This window comes from Lepisosteus oculatus, chromosome 14, assembly GCF_040954835.1.
Source record: "Lepisosteus oculatus isolate fLepOcu1 chromosome 14, fLepOcu1.hap2, whole genome shotgun sequence".
NCBI lineage: Eukaryota > Metazoa > Chordata > Actinopteri > Semionotiformes > Lepisosteidae > Lepisosteus > Lepisosteus oculatus.
This window is the reverse complement of record NC_090709.1, coordinates 22,858,482-22,873,652: the sequence shown is the minus strand read 5'-3', so window position 1 is coordinate 22,873,652 and position 15,171 is coordinate 22,858,482. Positions and strand designations below refer to the sequence as shown.

Here is a 15,171-nt window from a genome sequence, read left to right as displayed (position 1 = left end):
TACAACATGGAAGCTATGGAGGTGGAGGACATGGATTTTAATTGGCTTCTGTGAAAATTGGCCGTGGTGTGAGTGAGTCCTGTGATGGACTGGTGTCACATTATCTGTGATAGTGCTTTGCACCCACTGCTTGCCAGGATTGTTCCAGTTCCACCACAACCCTGAATCGAGTTGATGGGTATATTAATGTATATTAATCATCTTACATGTTCCTGTTCTTCACTCTATAGGCATCCTCTCACGAGGCACCAGTAAATGTAGGGGTTTTGTGCTTAACTGGGACAATTATTAATTGTAGCAGCAAGTCACAAAAATTATTCTTCTGATAGCTATTAGAATCAACCTTGCAGGATAACTCAAACAATGCACACACGCGGAAACTAATACACGACAATACATTTATTAATACATAAAATGTACATAAACATAACAGATCTTATAGAGAGGGTTAGCAGTATACAAAAGGTATATATTCAATCACGAAGAGTTACAAACCAAGAGGTACATACATTCCGTATATCATTCATTTAGACCGTTTTGTAAATGAACTTTGTTACAACTTGTACATTAGATACTCAAAAGCCAGTACATGACTCATAGGAATTAAACTGATATCAACTCAGGTTGAGGTAACAATTGAATTCTCGAGTTGTAATGCAGAATGTTGAATACTCATCCGCTCTATGGGGATTCAGATCTCCCGCGGACACAAAGAAGCAGTGGCAGGCTGTTGCTGTGTCCAATCGGCACTCTCTGGCCCGGTGCAAGGCAGTGCTGGTTCGACGTGAGAGAAGGAGAAGGAGGGAGAGATTTCTGCAGCGGTGCGCTGCTGATGCTCTCTGAAGACAGGCTAGTTAGTGTTGGCTGAAACTAGCAGAGTTTGCACACAGAAAAGTCACAATCTTTAGACAGGAAGAAGACCGGTTCGTTCCCGATGTAGCGCGAGTCCTGAATACTGATATTCAGCTGTCCACAGTTCCAACCATAGTTTACTCGTTGATCAGGTGAGCGTTCGCGGTGGGTTTACGAGGCTTGCTGCTGGGCTAACCTCGGGTGGATCCTTTGGTTACACGCTGGCAACCTCTGTTCTCGAGTCTTAGAACAAAGGAAAGTTCTGGCACTGGGACACACTGGCCGTTACATGACTGTCTAAGCTGAGTCTGAGGATGTCCAGGAGGAGCTGGAGTTTTACTTGGAGGAACTACAGTCGCTCTTTGGTTGAAAATTCCATGGGCATTCGAGAATCATTTTGTGACTTACTGCTACAATTAACAATTGTCCCAGTAAATGCACAAACCCCTACAGTTACTGGTGCCTCGTGAGAGGATTCCTACATTTACTGGTGCCCCGTGTGAGGATGAGTAACCATGAACTCTGACCTTGGGGTTGTAAACCACTTGGGATGAGACTCTCCCTTGGAATCTCCCAGACAGTGAGGCACCAGCGATGACCATTAATTAGGGTGGCTGATGTGTCTCAGCTTTGGGAGTTGTTCCTTATCAGAACACTCTATCAGCTAGAAAAACACCTTAAATGTGAACCAAATGGAATGGCCTCTCTGTATCAAGCACCACTTGAGATGAGGGAGAGAGAGACTGGCAAGGGAGCAGCAAACTTAATTCCTGTATTTTAATAAACCTTGCCGCTACAATGGTCTCTCTCCTGTGTGAATGCGCTGGTGTGATTGTAAGTGGCTTTTCACACTAAAACTCTTCCCACACTGACTGCAGCTGAACGGTCTCTCTCCTGTGTGAATGCGCTGGTGGGTTTTTAAGTGACCTGACTGACTAAAACTCTTCCCACACTGACTGCAGCTGAAAGGTCTCTCTCCTGTGTGAATGTGCTGGTGGGTTTTTAAGTGACTTGACTTACTAAAACTCTTCCCACACTGACTGCAGCTGAAAGGTCTCTCTCCTGTGTGAATGCGCTGGTGTAATTGTAAGTGGCTTTTCACACTAAAACTCTTCCCACACTGACTGCAGCTGAACGGTCTCTCTCCTGTGTGAATGCGCTGGTGTGATTGTAAGTGGCTTTTCTTACTAAAACTCTTCCCACACTGACTGCAGCTGAATGGTCTCTCTCCTGTGTGAATGCGCTGGTGGGCTATTAAGTTACTTGACCGACTAAAACTCTTCCCACACTGACTGCAGCTGAATGGTCTCTCTCCTGTGTGAATGTGCTGGTGGGTTTTTAAGTGACTTGACTGACTAAAGCTCGTCCCACACTGACTGCAGCTGAAAGGTCTCTCTCCTGTGTGAATGCGCTGGTGGTTTTTTAAGTCACCTGACCGACTAAAACTCTTCCCACACTGACTGCAGCTGAATGGTCTCTCTCCTGTGTGAATGTGCAGGTGGGTTTTTAAGTGACTTGACTTACTAAAACTCTTCCCACACTGACTGCAGCTCAAAGGTCTCTCTCCTGTGTGAATGCGCTGATGCCTTTTTAAGTGACTTGACTGACTAAAACTCTTCCCACACTGACTGCAGCTGAAAGGTCTCTCTCCTGTGTGAAGGTGCTGGTAGGGTTTTGAAATGCTAGACTGACAGAAACACTGCTCCTCCCTGTGCCATAATATCAGTTTGTCCACTCCATCTGAGCAAGCCCTTGAGTGATTCTTCCTCATCCTCTGATCGTGCTGGGGTCTCTTATTCTGCAAATGCTCCATGGAATGGTCTTGCTCCGTGTGCTGAAACAGAGCCGTATTTTCTCCATCGTGTCCTTTAGTGTGCTGCTCAGCAGTGTGAATCATCTGAGACTCCATCTCAAGCTCTCTGAGACTTAAACCATCCAGTTCATTCAGTTGTTCCTCTCTTTGCCCAAGAACAGACATACTCTCCAGTTCATTAAAACTTTCAATAATTTTCTCAGTAACCAGATTATTAAACCTGTGTGTTAAGTCATCAGATGCTAAGGGATTACATGATTGTTTGAGACTGTGCAATGACAGTCTCTCCACTTGAACAGAACAAGGCCTAATTATCAAGCCCTGTAGGAGCTGCTGTTGCTCCTCCCTGTACTGACTCTCCTCTTGGTGCTGTATCTCAACACTGTTCTCTTCACCAGGTACATCAGTCTGCTGCTCTGCACAGTCAATCAACTGGGGCTCCGTGTCCTGCTCTGTAAGACTAAAGACATCCAGTTCTTCACTGTGCTCTTGTACAGAGACACAGCCCAGTTCATTACAACCTTGTGTAATATTGTTCGAGTCCAGATTATTCATCTTCTCTGTAAAATCATCACATACTAAGAGCCCAGGTGTCTCACTCTCAGGGTCTGTCTTCATCGTGGGCACAGAGTCCAGATCCTTGACACTCTGTCTGCTCTCTGTGTGCTGCTCCCTGAGTTTCTCTTTTTCTTGTGCGGCAGTGAGCACTGTCTCCTGCATCAGACTGGAGCCCCACTCCTCCTCACTGTGCTGCTGTTCAAGAGGAGCCCTTTCCCCAGCTTCAGAGAGAGTACTGGCCTCTGAACCTGTAAACACAGGACAAGAAAACAAGACCTTTATAATAATAATAAAAAAACTATTTTATATAGCAACTTTAAAGGTGGCTTCTCAAAGCGTTTAATAGAATGACAACAACAAAAAATACACAATATAAGCACGATGAGAATACACAATTAGAGGAGACAGTAGATGGTGGTACTAAGTACAGTAGGAGCAGAGGGGTAAAGACCAGTTAAATAAAGGCTCTTCTGAAGAAGAAGGTTTTGAGTCTGGATTTGAAGGAGTTTAGAGAAGGTGACTCGCCGATATCCTTAGGGAGAGAGTTCCACAGCTTGGGGGGATAACAGGTGAAGGCCATGTCACCCATACAATGTAGACGGGCTTGGGGGACAGTAAGGAGAGCAGAATTAGAAGAGCGAAGGTTGTGAGGTGGGGAGTAGGGTGATAACTCAGACAGGTACCGAGCCATGGAGAGCCTTATAGGTGAGCAGGAGGATTGTTAAGTCAATATGAAACTTGACAGGAAGCCAGTGCAAGGACTCCAGGATAAGAGTAATGTGAACACTTGCACTAGACCTGGTTAGGATTCTGGCTGCCGAATTGTGGACATACTGGAGTTTCTTCAATGGTGATTTAGAAACCCCAGAGAGTAGAGGGTTACAATAGTCAATTCAAGATTAGACAACACTTTTCAGCCACAGTTAGTGATAACATAGGGCGTAGTCGAGGAATATTTCTGAAGTGAATGAAAATGTTTTGACAACATTCTACACATGTGGGTCGAACGTCAAATATCATCCCCAAGTTTTTCAGTTTAGACTGAAGCTCAAGTACAAGACCATCTACAGATAGGGTTTCTTACGGGTTTTATAAAGTTGATGGGTGGTGCCAATAAGCATGGTTTCAGTCTTGTCACAGTTAACATGAAGGACATTTTGAGTCATCCAAGTTCTTATGTCAGAGATGCAATTAGAATAGAGACACCCACATCAGCATAAGGTTTGGTATGTATGTTTATATGAGTATCATTAGCATAGTAATGATAGCTGAGGCCATGTGATCTAACAAAATGCTTCAAGCTAAAGCTGTAAGCTTTAAGCTACACAAACACACGTCTAGTATACTCGCAATCAATTTGGGTTGTTTAAGCATAGAGGAATAAGAGGGTTTAAGGGGGTTTCTAATATTATGTGATTTTAGATATACAAGCTTTGTCAGAAACCTAACTACCATGTAAAAAGTAAGACTACAGAAATAATAATAATATACATTTACATTAACACTGCACTGGGAAAGAGAGGGGTTCATGCAGACACATTGACTGGACACTCCAGTACATTAACACTGCACTGAGAGAGAGAGGTAAATACAGACACACTGACTGGACACTCCAGTACATTAACACTGCACTGAAAGAGAGAGAGGGGTTAATACAGACACACCGACTGGACACTCCAGTACATTAAAACTGCACTGAGAGAGGGCGGTTAATACAGACACACCGACTGGACACTCCAGTACATTAACACTGCACTGAGAGAGAGAGGTTCATACAGACACACCGACTGGACACTGCAGTACATTAACACTGCACTGAGAGAGAGGGGTTAATACAGACACACTGACTGGACACTCCAGTACATGAACACTGCACTGAGAGAGAGAGGGGTTCATACAGACACACTGACTGGACACTCCAGTACATGAACACTGCACTGAGAGAGAGGGGGTTCATACAGACACACTGACCAAACGCTACAGTACATTATCACTGCACTGAGAGAGTGGGGTTAATTGGCTCCGTGAAGTTGACCCCTCTACAAACAGCACAAATGATTAAACTCACCTCATTCGTTAGTGTTACGTTTGTGGCGTTAAAAGTAGCATTTGTGCTGCTTTCAATTCCGAGATATAGAGCCTTGTTTTTTCGGGGTCATGACATCTCTCAGCCCCCCTACAAGATCGTAGCGGAACCAGACTGGTCTCATTCGTTAGTGCTGCTTTTGTGCCGGTTTGTGCCATTGAAAGTAACTTCCCAGCTACTTTCGTTCCTTAGATATAACATCTTCTTTTTCAGGTGGTGACGTCACTCAGCCCCCCTACAACGTTGTAGGGGAACCAGACCGGTCTCAATCGTTAGTGCTGTGTTTGTGCCGTTGAAAGTAGCGTTTGTGCTGCTTTCATTCCCGAGATATAGCGCCTTGTTTTTCTGATCATCACGTGACCATGCACGGTGACTTGGACCTCAAGTAACCCCGTCTGCCAAGTTCAAGCACTCTGTTACCAGCGCGAGAGTAACAATTCTGCAACTTTGTTCCTCTGTTTGCCCAGGTACGGGGGGCGGTGGAGGATTTTACATTTAATATCATTATCTTCTATGCGTTTGTGTGAACAAGAAAATATAATTTGTCTCCAATATCATACCCCAATTAGAAGAGTTGCGGGTGTAGACTTAAAAAGCGAACATTAGCAAAATTGTATATTCTTACAAAGAGGCTTTAACAAACAAGTCTTAATACCTCATAGCGGTGACCTTTTTTAAAAATCTGAAGAAGTAATCAGTTTCGCATTGTCTCCTTCTTAGATAAACAGGCATCAAGGGACGTGTGAAAATTCAACCTGTCTGTAGAGCCACGTATTTAAAAAGACTTGAATTTGCAACTTTCTGAACCATTGTTGCTCTTTTTTATGCAAAGCCAAAGTGAAAAGGAACCAGGACTTCAGGACTTTTTTTTTAAAGGGGCACTATGTACAAAGTTTACACAGTTCATAACACAACCGAGAAACAAGAGTCTATCATCTCACACATGAACACCGTGGCAATATTGGAAAATAGTTTTATTTTCACAGAACAGAAGTAAACATATCTAGGTTCTCTGAAAAACTGGCATTATCCATGTGTTTGTATTTACAGGGGTCTTATGCGCAAACATGAAACGATTAGCTCACAGTTCTTTTATCTGTGTTTCTGGTCAGTCCTTGGTGTAGAATACAGCATGAGGGCACACCTTGATCTCTGAATACACAGATATGACTACAAGGACGTTTACAGGTACCAACACACTCAGTACTTAAATTACTGGATGTGATGAAAACAGTGAATGCAATTTGTTTTCCGACTCTGTCTGGTCGGGTGGGGGTGGATGTTTTACATTTTAATATAGCGCCTTCTTTTTCTGGCCGTGACGTCACTCTGTGCCGTCGGCACCATACAAAACCGCAAGTTCATGACCACCAGATCTTTCAATTGTGATCTCTTGATCAGCTGACCCCAGCCTTTGCAGTTGATGTTTGATTTATTATCTGCATCTCTGGCGAAGACCTTTTCTTCCAAATCGTAAGTTACTTTACAAACTAGAAATGCTATACTGTAATTATGATGCTACGTTGACATTCATGAATTTATTTTAAAGTAAAGATATTTGAGAAACTTGTTTTATATCGTGGGGAATACTACAAAAATTAGTAAGCTGCATTTGCCGTTATCATGATATTTCTACACATGCAAGTGAAACTTGAAAGGATTTGTCACACTTCTGAATTTAAATTATAATGTTTTGTTTCTGTAAGTGTTACAAGGAGAACTGAACCCCAAAAAATCTCTGACATGTTAGAAATTGCTGATGTGAAAGCAGAAATTATTAAGTGGTGAATGCAATGCTTTAAAAACATATCATAAATGAAAGAAGTGGTGATGGGCCTTGGTATTGCAGTTAACGTGAGTAGGCAGGTCTACAAAATATTAATTTATCAATTTCTATCTACATATACAGAGACTTTTTGATGTGCACTTAAACTGTAATCCATAACAATGTAAAAAACTTAGTTATTTTCATTTACGTGGTGGAGGGAAGTCCCCATTACCTGTAGAGCGCTTTCACTGGGGTTTCCAGAGAAGCACTATGTAACTGAAAGGATATTATTATAAATCACATAAAAATTGGGAAGAAGCACAGTTTAAGCCAGGTTTGGTGAAATTCATTTTTTGTTACATTTTTGAGTGTTAATCGGACTTCTCTATACTTTGCATTAAACATTTCCTATAATACCCGGGCCATGGGTCTAGCTAGGGATTCGGCCATCACATGAACACTAAGATTAAAGGGTGACATCATGGAGCTAACAAAAGAGAAGTGTAAAGCTCGCCACGATTTGTTGTTTGAGACTTCAGTTCCAAGCAATATACAGTGTTTTGCATTCATCCTTATTTCTTTCTGGGGATTTAAACTACTCATCAATTGCTTGATTTTTTTTAAACCTTGAGCGGTCAGATTCCACGTACTGCACTACATATTTGTGATTTTTGATTGTTAATTCTTAATTGTGTATGAAAAGTAGATATCAGACCTACTGCATGCAGTAGCTTATTAAGGACCTGTTGACTTTCTATTGTTCCATTACCTGTAGAGGAGGAGAGGGGTTTATAATGTACATTGAAGTACCTGCCTCTTTGAAGTTCTGAGCATCTTTGGGAATGTTTGCACGGTTTACGTTGTTTGTATCATGTCCCAGAAGCAGCAGGCACGAAACTGGTGATTCCACTATTGTAGTAAATGTAGTAGAGTTAACCATTTGACAATAGATTAAGGTCTGCCTTCACAGAGCATAGAACAGGATAAAATTAGTTTTGTGAGCTTTATTAAGTTATACCCTCACATAACAGAGTATATTAAGGAAGTACAGAGTTGGTATAAAATTGCATCATTTGGTGTGTTACACTGTTACCACACTTAAGAGACCAAGGAAATGTACTGGATTAAAGCTCTGCATTGTTCATTGTTATTCTGACATTGTTAAACATTTTACACATTGTTTGGTTACGAAAGTCGATGTGAGGACAGGATTTGTTTTTTTGTATTTTAAACAATGTATGTTGTTGCACCAAAGTACTCATTCTACATATTTGCCCTTCATTCCAGGATTCATCACCTACGGGCACTGTTAGGAGGGTAGGAACTTAACAGTACTAACATTCAGGCTGTGCTGCCAGACATAACCTGACAAAAGAATATACCCAAGTGCTGCAGGACTGCAAAGGTAACAAAGAATAAATGTATACATGCATAACAGATAAAATCACACTTAAAACCTCACACACAAAAAAATAGCAGAAGGATACGATGCTTTTCCTTCTGATGAAGTTCTAGAAAAAATAGGTGTAGCTGGGGACCAAGAGCCAAGTTGTACCCTTGATGCATGCCCGACAGCATTGGAAGACTGGGTAACAGAAATCTGTGAAGAATGCAGGTTGCTTGCTGTGGACAGTGGTGATAGACATAACCTGCATTTCCTACCGGAGATTGTTCCTCATCTCACGAGGCTTGCTTGCTATCTCCCACTCTGGATAGGCTTAATGGTTCCACTTTTCAAAAGTGTGAACATTACTGCAAGTTCAGCCAATGAGGAGGCGGATTTCAAAAACCTAATACAATCAGTGCTGAAGCATGACAATGCCAATGCGAGATGACAGGTTCCTTATGAAGCACCTAGCACACATAGGAGGTATGAGAATATCAATGGGTGTTCATAGTGTTTCCCAGCAGTGTGAGAGGGCCGTTGTCAGTGCTACAACCTGTGAGGCAGAGACATCCAGCACAACTTAAAAAACGGAAACCATCTTTTTATCTTGTGCCTTGTTCTGAGTGGTTACAACATAGATTGTTCGGTTCCTGTGAAAAAGGCTGTAGTGGCTCTGATGAGGAACTGAAGCAGCAGAGACCTGCCCCCAGTAAAGGTGAGTGGAGACACTGTGAGTGTACTGAACACTAGTGCCTTTGATGCCAGTGCCTATGCAGGGCCTATTGCGATAGCAGGTCTTATAGCAGCTATGTTAATCAGGCTGTAGATAGCATCTACAACTGGTGAAACATTTGGCACAGAAAGGTGTGCACAAAGATGTTTATGTTCTAAGAGCTAAAATTTTGAGGGACATCTTTGGTGCAATTAAAACAGAGTCAGAGCTACAATAAGTGAGAGCTGAATGTAATATTTCAGAAATCATAGCAAAAGTGTTGTTAACACTTGTTCAAATTACAGATGTGCAGAACACTCTGATAGAAATGCAAGTTTGTGACCCAGCTTTATCAGAACACATCTTGTGTAATGGTACTGTAGAGCACAGCTTGTCAACTGGGCAACATCTTGTCATTGACTGTGACATGGGAGATTGGCTGAGTCGTGAAGAAAACACTGTCCAGTCTCAAAATATCTTTGAGAGTCAACTTTCAGATTTTCCACATAACCTGGAATTAAATGGGACCTTCAAATTAAGAGGTGTCACTGCATTCTGCCCACCTGTCCTGGGTCATTACATTGCATACTGCAAAAGACACGACTTCACCTGGGAGAAATCTGGCGATCTAACAAAGGCAGTCATATCTGTGTATTCAGAGCTCAAGGTGTGCCCTCATGCTGTATTCTACACCAAGGACTGACCAGAAACACAGATAAAAGAACTGTGAGCTAATCGTTTCATGTTTGTGCATAAGACCCCTGTTAATACAAACACGTGGATAATGCCAGTTTTTCCAAAGAACCTAGATATATGTTCACTTCTGTTCTGTGAAAATAAAAACAATTTCCAATATTGCCACGGTGTTCATGTGTGAGATGATAGACTTTTGTTTCTCGGTTGTGTTATGAACTGTGTAAACTTTGTACATAGTGCCCCTTTAAAAAAAAAGTCCTGAAGTCCTGGTTCCTTTTCACTTTGGCTTTGCATAAAAAAGAGCAACAGTGGTTCAGAAAGTTGCAAATTAAAGTCTTTTTAAATACATGGCTCAACAGACAGGTTGAATCTTCACACGTCCCTTGATGCCTGTTTATTTAAGAAGGAGACAATGTAAAACTGATTACTTCTTATGATTTTTTAAAAAGGTCACCGCTACGAGGTATTAAGACTTGTTTGTTAAAGCCTCTTTGTAAGAATATACAATTTTGCTAATGTTCACTTTTTAAGGCTACACTTGAAACTCTTCTGATTCGGGTACTGGAGACAAATTTAATTTTCCTGTTCACGCAAACGCATAGAAGATAATGATATGAAATGCAAAATCCACCGCCGCCCCCTACCTGGGCAAACAGAGGAACAGAGTTGCAGAATTGTTACTCTCGCGCTGGTAACAGAGCGCTTGAACTCGGTTGACGGGGTTACTCGAGGTCAAAGTCACTGTGCATGGTCACGTGATCAATGGAAAAACAAGGTGCTATATCTCGGGAACGAAAGCAGCACAAACGCTACTTTCAACGGCACAAACCGGCACAATCCCAGCACTAACAAATGAGGTGAGTTTCATTGTTTGTGCTGTCTGTAGGGGGGGCAAATTCACAGAGCTTACTATTTGAATGAAGAATCTCTATCTGCTTGTTTGTTTAAGTGTTTAGAGAAAATTCCCACGACACTACTCAAAACTTTGCCCCTCTACTGAGCATATACTTTATTTTCCCAATATAGGAAACAGAGCAAATAAAATAATTACCATTTAATAACATGCAATACCAGATGCAATCTCTTACCATCTTAAGAGCAAGAGTTCACATGATAGTAAATCAAAACCTGATAGTTTCCACAAAAAAAGGGTCTCTTGCGAGATAAATATTCAAGAAGCTGCTACAAATTATCATCTGGTACCTATTTATATCTATGTATCTATGTATATCACCATTCTCTCTTGTGTGTTAGACTTTCAGCAAGGAAAAGTATTTTTTGTATGATCCAGAACCTTGAATTGCAACAGAAAATAGTTTTATATATATACTATGTAGCAAGATCTCTCAGTAACAAAAACAAAACCACAATAATTATTATAAGAAGGAGACATATTCTCCTGGTTCTGTGGCTGAACTATATATACATACAACAAAGAATATGCAAAATCTTTGTTTTAATCTGAAATTTTTTATACAAATGTATAATGTATAATGTATATAACTTTTTCACACAGGGCCATGTAGGTTTGGATTTTTTTTCCCTTAATAATAAAAACCTTCATTTAAAAACTGCATTTTGTGTTTACTTGTGTTATCTTTGTCTAATATTTCAATTTGTTTGATGATCTGAAACATTTCAGTGTGACAAACATGCAAAAAAATAAGAAATCAGGAAGGGGGCAAACACTTTTTCACACCACTGTACATATCACAACCTGTTAAATATTCACTTTAAATTCATGAGCTCTGAAGCCCTATCTGGTAGTGAGGATGAATCAGATGTTAAATTGAGGAACAGTAGCTTGAGCCCCACCCCCCAGACAGACTGAGAAAGGGTTCACTGTCACACAGATGAGCACATTTGACAAAGCGAGGCTCCGAACCGCAGAAGCCACAAATCCTGCTCTTGTGTCAATGTTAGAGGGTTTAAAAGACATTCAACACACATTTTTTTATTGATCCATGGCATAACTTGTCCTCCCTATTCACTAACATTATAAGACCATGTCCCAGTTTTCAAACTGTACCGTAAGCCCATCCTCCAGGTCCACACCTCCATGACACAGCATAAGAAGTGTGGACTTCAAGTACATGAGGATTTGAGAGGCACCGTTACAAAAAGGGGGGCATGGGACACCCCCCCGAAGTGACGTCACCGGTTTGTTACGCGGGTCAAAACGCTTCCTGTGGTTGCTGCTGCTTTTGCAGTGATTGAGTGCATGTGGACAGAATTTCCTAAATATGTTTTTTATCCTTTCTCCATTCGCAGGCTGATGAACTTGAATCTCACCGCGTCTATCCCTGAACCAAAAGGGAGTGACGGGTTGTGTTCATTCGTGTTGAGCAGACTCGACTCCAAACGGGCAAAGTAAAGAAGGGAAAACTTGGTGATACCGCCCTGTTTATCTGCGGCTTTGTGTTACTAAAGACATTTCAACTCGACTATCCCAGTACACAAATGACAGTAGGAGGAAATACATTCATTCGCTTTCTTTCAATGCAAACTAGGCTGAACCTCAAAGCTTTGTACTATTAAATACGTCTACTATTAAATATTCCATCTACAAAATATACTGCAGGTTAACCAATATTATATTCACCAAAATGGGGTAGCGAAATCAAATCTGTACGTCAAAACATTGTACCTAGAACACAAACAGGATGAATCTGAAAGTATTACATAATCTACAGATATAAATAATACATACAGCATGAATACTTAAAGTAGTTCAAGTAGGGAGCTGCATCAGTATGCGTAGGCTGCAAAGGAACAAGTAGAGGTTTATTCCTGTGCTGAAAAGAGAAAAAAAGAAACATTTCGGCTGTGGAGCCTTCTTTGGGCGTCAAAGCCTTCTTCAACAGCTGAAATGTTGTTTCTTCTCTTTCCGGCAGGGAATAAACCTTTACTTGCTCCTGAACCGAAGGTAGTCCAATTTATGTAATTTTGTTTTACATAAAATATGCACGTATTAAAACCATAAAAAATAATATTTTAGTTTCCAATTGTGGGGGAAAAGCAAGCGCTGTCTTGACATTAGTGGTTCTATAATAATGAAGCCTGCTTTACTACACCAGCTACATTAGTTCATCATTGGGTATTCCTCAGACTATATTCAGAACATGGCAAAACAGAGCACAAAGCAATAACTCATCGCAGCAATTAACAGGGTCTAGGAGGGGAAGCTGATCGAACAAAGTTATAATCATTTTCTTAAGACTCTTTTGTGCTCAGCAGAAGATTGAAAAGGGCAGCAGAGGACAGTCGGGGATGTAATTTCACGAAAACATTTGTTCTGTCTAAACTGCCAGTATTTAACACACTGACTGGACACTCCAGTACATTAACACTGCACTGAGAGAGAGGGGGGTTAATACAGACACACTGACCGGACACTCCAGTACATGAACACTGCACTGAAAGAGAGAGAGGGGTTCATACAGACACACTGACTGGACACTCCAGTACATGAACACTGCACTGAGAGAGAGAGAGAGAGAGGGGTTCATACAGACACACTGACTGGACACTCCAGTACATGAACACTGCACTGAGAGAGAGAGGGGTTCATACAGACACACTGGCTGACTGGACACTGCTTTAATGTACAATAAGGTACATTAACACTGCACAGAAGAGATAGTTACCGCCACGTCGATAAATAATCTGCCCACAAACATATTTCCAAGACTCCAAAGTCTCCTAAATTGGCTTTCACATGGAGAAAGTGTATCAATTGACGACATATTTCTGTCCACATTTAAAGAACAGCAATAACCTTAATGAGAATATAACCAGACCACAACTAGTTTAGTTCACAGAAAAGAATCCCTCGGCAACATCACAAACCTTTCCTACTTCGCTCTGCATCTCTCCACTACAGTTTCAACAGTGAGGAAGTTAAAAACACCGTTTTTAAACACAAACGTTACTACATAAAAGTCTTACTTACCCGACGGCTCCGTTTCTTCATTTGTTTCTGCAGTGATTTCACAGGGAGGCATGAGTCCAACATGATCTGTCCCTCCCTGATCTCCTCCTGCTCCCGACTCCTTCTCCCACAGCTGCAATCGCACTTTAAAGGTCTCCTTTTCCTTCATTCGCGTTATTTCTGTCCCGAAACTGTCCTCCACACACTGTGTGATATTAATCACGGCCCGACTCACCAGGATCTGGGAGACGCTGCGGAGTTTGTCTCGAAACGAGTCCTGGGAGTCAGACATCCTGTTTCGGAAGACTTCTGAAACTTCAGACACGAACGATTTGAGCAAAACCTCCATGAAACAGTGAAGATCGTTTTCCTGCTTCATTTGCGCGATTTCGGCCCCGAAAACATTGTCGACAGACATGATTTTAATCAAGACCCGTCTCGCCAGAACCTGGGAGATCCGGCGGAGTTTTTCTTCAATCGACTTCTCGGAATCATCTGTCAGGTTTCGGAAAACTTCCGAAACTTCGTGCACGATCGATTTAAGCACAATCTCCATGAAAGAGTGCGCCTCAGTTTCCAGATTAAGCAACAGATTCTCCATTTTTTTCAGAGTCGATCTGAAAAACACAAACAATTCCTGCAGCTGCAGTGGCTGTAAACACGTGGGTTTGAACACAGAAAGCGAAACGTGGTCAAACAGAGGACTTCCGGGTTATCAGATGAACTTCCTTAGTGACCGTTGCTATAAACCACAAAAATATTCGAATAATAAAAATCTGAAAAAAAAAAATAGTCCAGAATAGATGTTTGCGTTATATTATAGTGTAACGTATACGGTCGACATTTTTTTATTTTTATTAAATGTGTAAATAATTTACAAATACAACTAGAGGAGCAGAAACAGATACAAGAGAAAAAAAAACACGAACAGAAAAAAAAATTAACTGGCAGAGGTAACGGAGTAAATTATATTTTTTACATATATCAAATGTTTTCCTTGCTTAAGCATTTTTTTTTCATTTTTATAGAATTTAAATAATATTTCAACTCCATCTGAAAAGTACTAAAAAGGGGAGTATTATTGGACCATTTTGATTTATGAATGTGAAATTTACTCAGAATGACTAATAAATTTGCTATAAATAAATTCTTTTTAAAAAAAGTTCTCTTACACAGTACAATATCAAAGTCCTTAAACCTAAAAAAAACACCTTTAAATGCCTACAAACAAAACTCTGCAAGTCCGTCCAAAACAACTTCACAAACACACACCTTACAAGTAAATTTAGACAGTACTTATTTAACTGGATAAAACCTATGAACAATTTTAAATTATATCTTTTTAGCTTTATTTGTAATTCAATATCC

The 15,171-nt window shown here is 40.9% G+C and overlaps 1 protein-coding gene across 1 annotated transcript in view; it reads right to left on the bottom strand.

The window, feature by feature from the left end:
• The window catches only part of LOC102683422 (zinc finger protein 189-like), a 187,572-nt gene extending 173,094 nt beyond the window's left edge, over positions 1–14,478 (bottom strand). Inside the window, exons 1-2 of the mRNA XM_069198062.1 lie at positions 13,825–14,478; positions 1,789–3,471 (exon numbers count right to left, since the gene is read on the bottom strand). Of these exons, the coding sequence (XP_069054163.1) occupies positions 1,789–3,471; positions 13,825–14,404 (2,263 nt within the window). The 5' untranslated portion in view covers positions 14,405–14,478. The remainder of the gene's footprint in view (positions 1–1,788; positions 3,472–13,824) is intronic.
• Positions 14,479–15,171: the final 693 nt, after the last annotated feature.